At 58.9% G+C, this 3,049-nt stretch overlaps 1 protein-coding gene across 1 annotated transcript in view; it reads left to right on the top strand.

The window, feature by feature from the left end:
* The first annotated feature begins 456 nt into the window (after positions 1 to 456).
* PPP1R15B (protein phosphatase 1 regulatory subunit 15B) overlaps positions 457 to 3,049 on the top strand; it is a 9,562-nt gene continuing 6,969 nt past the window's right edge. Inside the window, exon 1 of the mRNA XM_031557020.1 lies at positions 457 to 546. Within this exon, the coding sequence (XP_031412880.1) occupies positions 457 to 546 (90 nt within the window). The remainder of the gene's footprint in view (positions 547 to 3,049) is intronic.

The following is a 3,049-nucleotide window of genomic DNA, read 5'->3' as shown; positions in this document are numbered from 1 at the left end:
CTATTTATTTTTTTCTCTCACATCCAGTGTGCAGAACTGAGCCTTGTGCTCTGAGCAGCGCACAGAGGGTCCGGTTTATTATCGCTCAGGGGAAATAAATCTTCCCAGAGCATCACTGATTCCTCGCAGACAAAGCTGCTCCTTTGTGCTCCCGGCTGTGCAATGGGGCTGCTGTGTGGATGGAGAAGAAAGGCTCCATTTCCCGGTGCTTTGCTCCCAGATTTTTGCCCTGTGCTCCCCAGCAGGTCAGGGCTCAGCAGTTTGCACGGGGCTGCTTGGAGGTGGGTTTCTCTCCCACCTCCTCGCAGGGTGTCCATGAATGACACCGTGGCTGCCGTTCCCTTCTTCCTGGGAAAACAAACAGATTCCAAGGGCTTGGTCAGAGGACAGGGATGTGGCTGAGGAGGAGGGAGAGAGGTGAAGAAAGGGCTGGAAAAACAGAGGAAGGAGGCCAGGATGAAGGGAGGGTTTGGCTCACAGCCACCTGAGCCCCTCGCCCAGGAGCTGCCTGGATGCTCGCCCCCGAAGCCGCTGTCGGAACTGTGCGTAAATGCTCCAGATTTACACCTCCAGATTTACACCTCCAGATTCACACGGGGCCCCTCAACGGGGCTGGGGCCAGGGGGTGGGGAGGTGCGTGCAGAGCTGAAATTCGGGTTGGGGTGTGGGAGGACAAGGTGCTTCGTTCCTGGTGGCGTGCAGCCAACACGGGAGCTGGGGGATGCTGTTAGCAGGCTGGGAGCACTTGGAGGGGTTGGCCTGGATTGAGCCTGACCAAGGAGGGGAGGGCAGTCAGGATCCCCTTCCTCGCAGATCTGCTCTGCTTTTGGTGCTTGGCTGGTTCCCAGAGATGGGAGGAGAGGCTGTACCTCCCTTCTCCCCTCCTGCTCCCAGCCTGTGTGGATGACAGCTCACAGCCTCCACACCACAAGGATGGCCACAGTGTAGGAACGGTTCCTGGGTTTTGGGTGCAGCTCAGAGGTGACTCGTTCTGTCCCCAGCTCCAGCTCTCAGTGTGCTTTTTGTATCCTGGTGTATCCAGCTTGCTTCAAGGAGCTCTGCCAGTGCATGGTAGCAGTGTGAGATGGGGTAACCCGTGCAAAGGAACTGCAGAGCAGACTGGGTACCTGCATGGATGTGGAGCCTTATGCACATGACAAGCACTGATGGAGAGGGGCTGTGCACCATGCCCTGGAGACCAGGAGGGGTCCTGACCTCCTCCTTGGCAGGCAACTGAGGAGGAAAAGAATGGGATGCAGAGAAACTCCAAGCAAAAGGCTGAGCTGCTGGGAACAGCTCCTAGGCAGAGGCAGCCAGCTGTGAATCCTGCCAGGGGTGCATGGTGTCACTGATGGGCTTTGGTGATGTGCATGTGGCACAGTGCTGCTGCTGCTGCTTGCACCAAGGGGGAGTGCAGGAGAGGGATGCACCCATGCAACACTTTGGCCACTGCAGGGTCCTTGGGTTGTACTCCTGGCCATGTCCCAAGCTTTTGTTTGCAAACGCTGGGCAGCAGTGACCTTCACAGTGCAGGAAGGGCACCGGGTGAGCCAGGAGGGTTTTCCCCATGGGGAAAGGGTGGGGTTGTCCTCCCTGCGCTCAGCAAACTTTAACTTCGGGGAGGGGGAAGGAAAGCAGCACCCAGAGAAAGTTTGTTCTTCACTTCTGCGTTTATTCCCTTCCCTTTCTCCCTACCTTTAAGAAAAAGCAATGGGAGATTGAAAATATGCTTTTGTGTGTGTGTGTGTGTTTACCCTAAGGAAAAGCCCCAGCTTTTCTCTCCTGAGAGATCTAGGGCAGCCCCCACCCCGAGTTGCTGCTCAGAGCCCCAGTGTATGGCTGCTCTCTCTGGCACAGATGTGCCCATGGCCATGGCCACCCTGGACGACTGATGGCTGTGACATGGCCCAGCTGGCACAGGCAGAACAGCACTGCTCTGAGATCACACAGCCAGGGCTGAACCCCACTTCACAGCTCCTGAAACCACCACTGAGAGCAGTTCTGTGCCACTCTTGAGAGTGACCAGGGATGGGGCAGGAGACGAAGCGTTGGGGTGTTTGCTGGCTCTGGTGTTGGTGCTGGCACTGGGTGCACAGCAGCGGGTTGGCACGTGCCCACGGGCCGTTGGGGAACCTTGATCACTGGCAGCAGATGGTGGCAGTGATTGGGGAGCTGCAGTGGTGTGGATGAGTGCATGTGTCCCACCCCACAGCCAACAGCGTGCCAGCAAGAGGAGCAGTGCATTGCTCCTGGCTGGCTGTCCCCAGAGCAGTGGCAGCCCATGGTGCTCTAAAGGGGTGCACAGGGTTGACTGGGAGCTGCCATCTCAGCCTTGCTGGAGCATCCTCTGGCCTGGTGCTGGTGACGTGGTTCTCATCCCCAGCTTCTGCTCGCTGCCCTCCTGGCAGTGACAAGGACTGTTTGTGCTGGCCAAGGTGAGCGTTGGGGTTGGCACCAGCATTGGGGTGGGCACCAGCATTGGGGTGGGTACCAGCACTGACCCTGCTCACCCCAGTCTGGCCAATGAGGGAGTCTGTGCCTCCAGGTCCTGATTTCGGGAGGAGCAGGTGAATGATGCAATGCTGCTGATGCTGGGCTGAGCAGCACTGCATGCTGGCGGTGTCCCGAGGTGGTCCCAGGGCACCGGCAGAGCAGGGACGTGGTGTGATGGAGGCCAGCTGCTTGCTGCGTTCCGCTTCCTTCTTTGGAGGTTTCCTTGGAGGGGAGGGAAGGCAGCGCTGACATCTCAGTGCATTATCATAACAGTCCTGGTGCATTCGCATTGGTTTTTCAAAGCGCCGTGCCCAGGGGGAGGGCCGGGTAACCCCGACTGTGCCTCCCCCCTTCTTCTGCTGGGTTGCAAAGGACTCCCCAGACCCCATCCCCGAGTGTCGAAGCCCCACGCGGTCCCCATCCCCTGTGCTGCACAGCGGTGGTCGGTGCTGGTGGGGTCCCGTTGCTCCCCTGATGTGACCTGGGAAGGGACGGAAGCGCAGCAGGGAGGGAGCGGGGAGGGTTTGGGGACAGAAGCAGGGGGAAGGGACGCAGA

The sequence above is a fragment of the Meleagris gallopavo genome, chromosome 28, assembly GCF_000146605.3.
Source record: "Meleagris gallopavo isolate NT-WF06-2002-E0010 breed Aviagen turkey brand Nicholas breeding stock chromosome 28, Turkey_5.1, whole genome shotgun sequence".
Classification (NCBI taxonomy): Eukaryota; Metazoa; Chordata; class Aves; order Galliformes; family Phasianidae; genus Meleagris; species Meleagris gallopavo.
The sequence above is the reverse complement of the archived record's forward strand: the minus strand, read 5'-3'. Positions and strand labels throughout refer to the sequence as shown.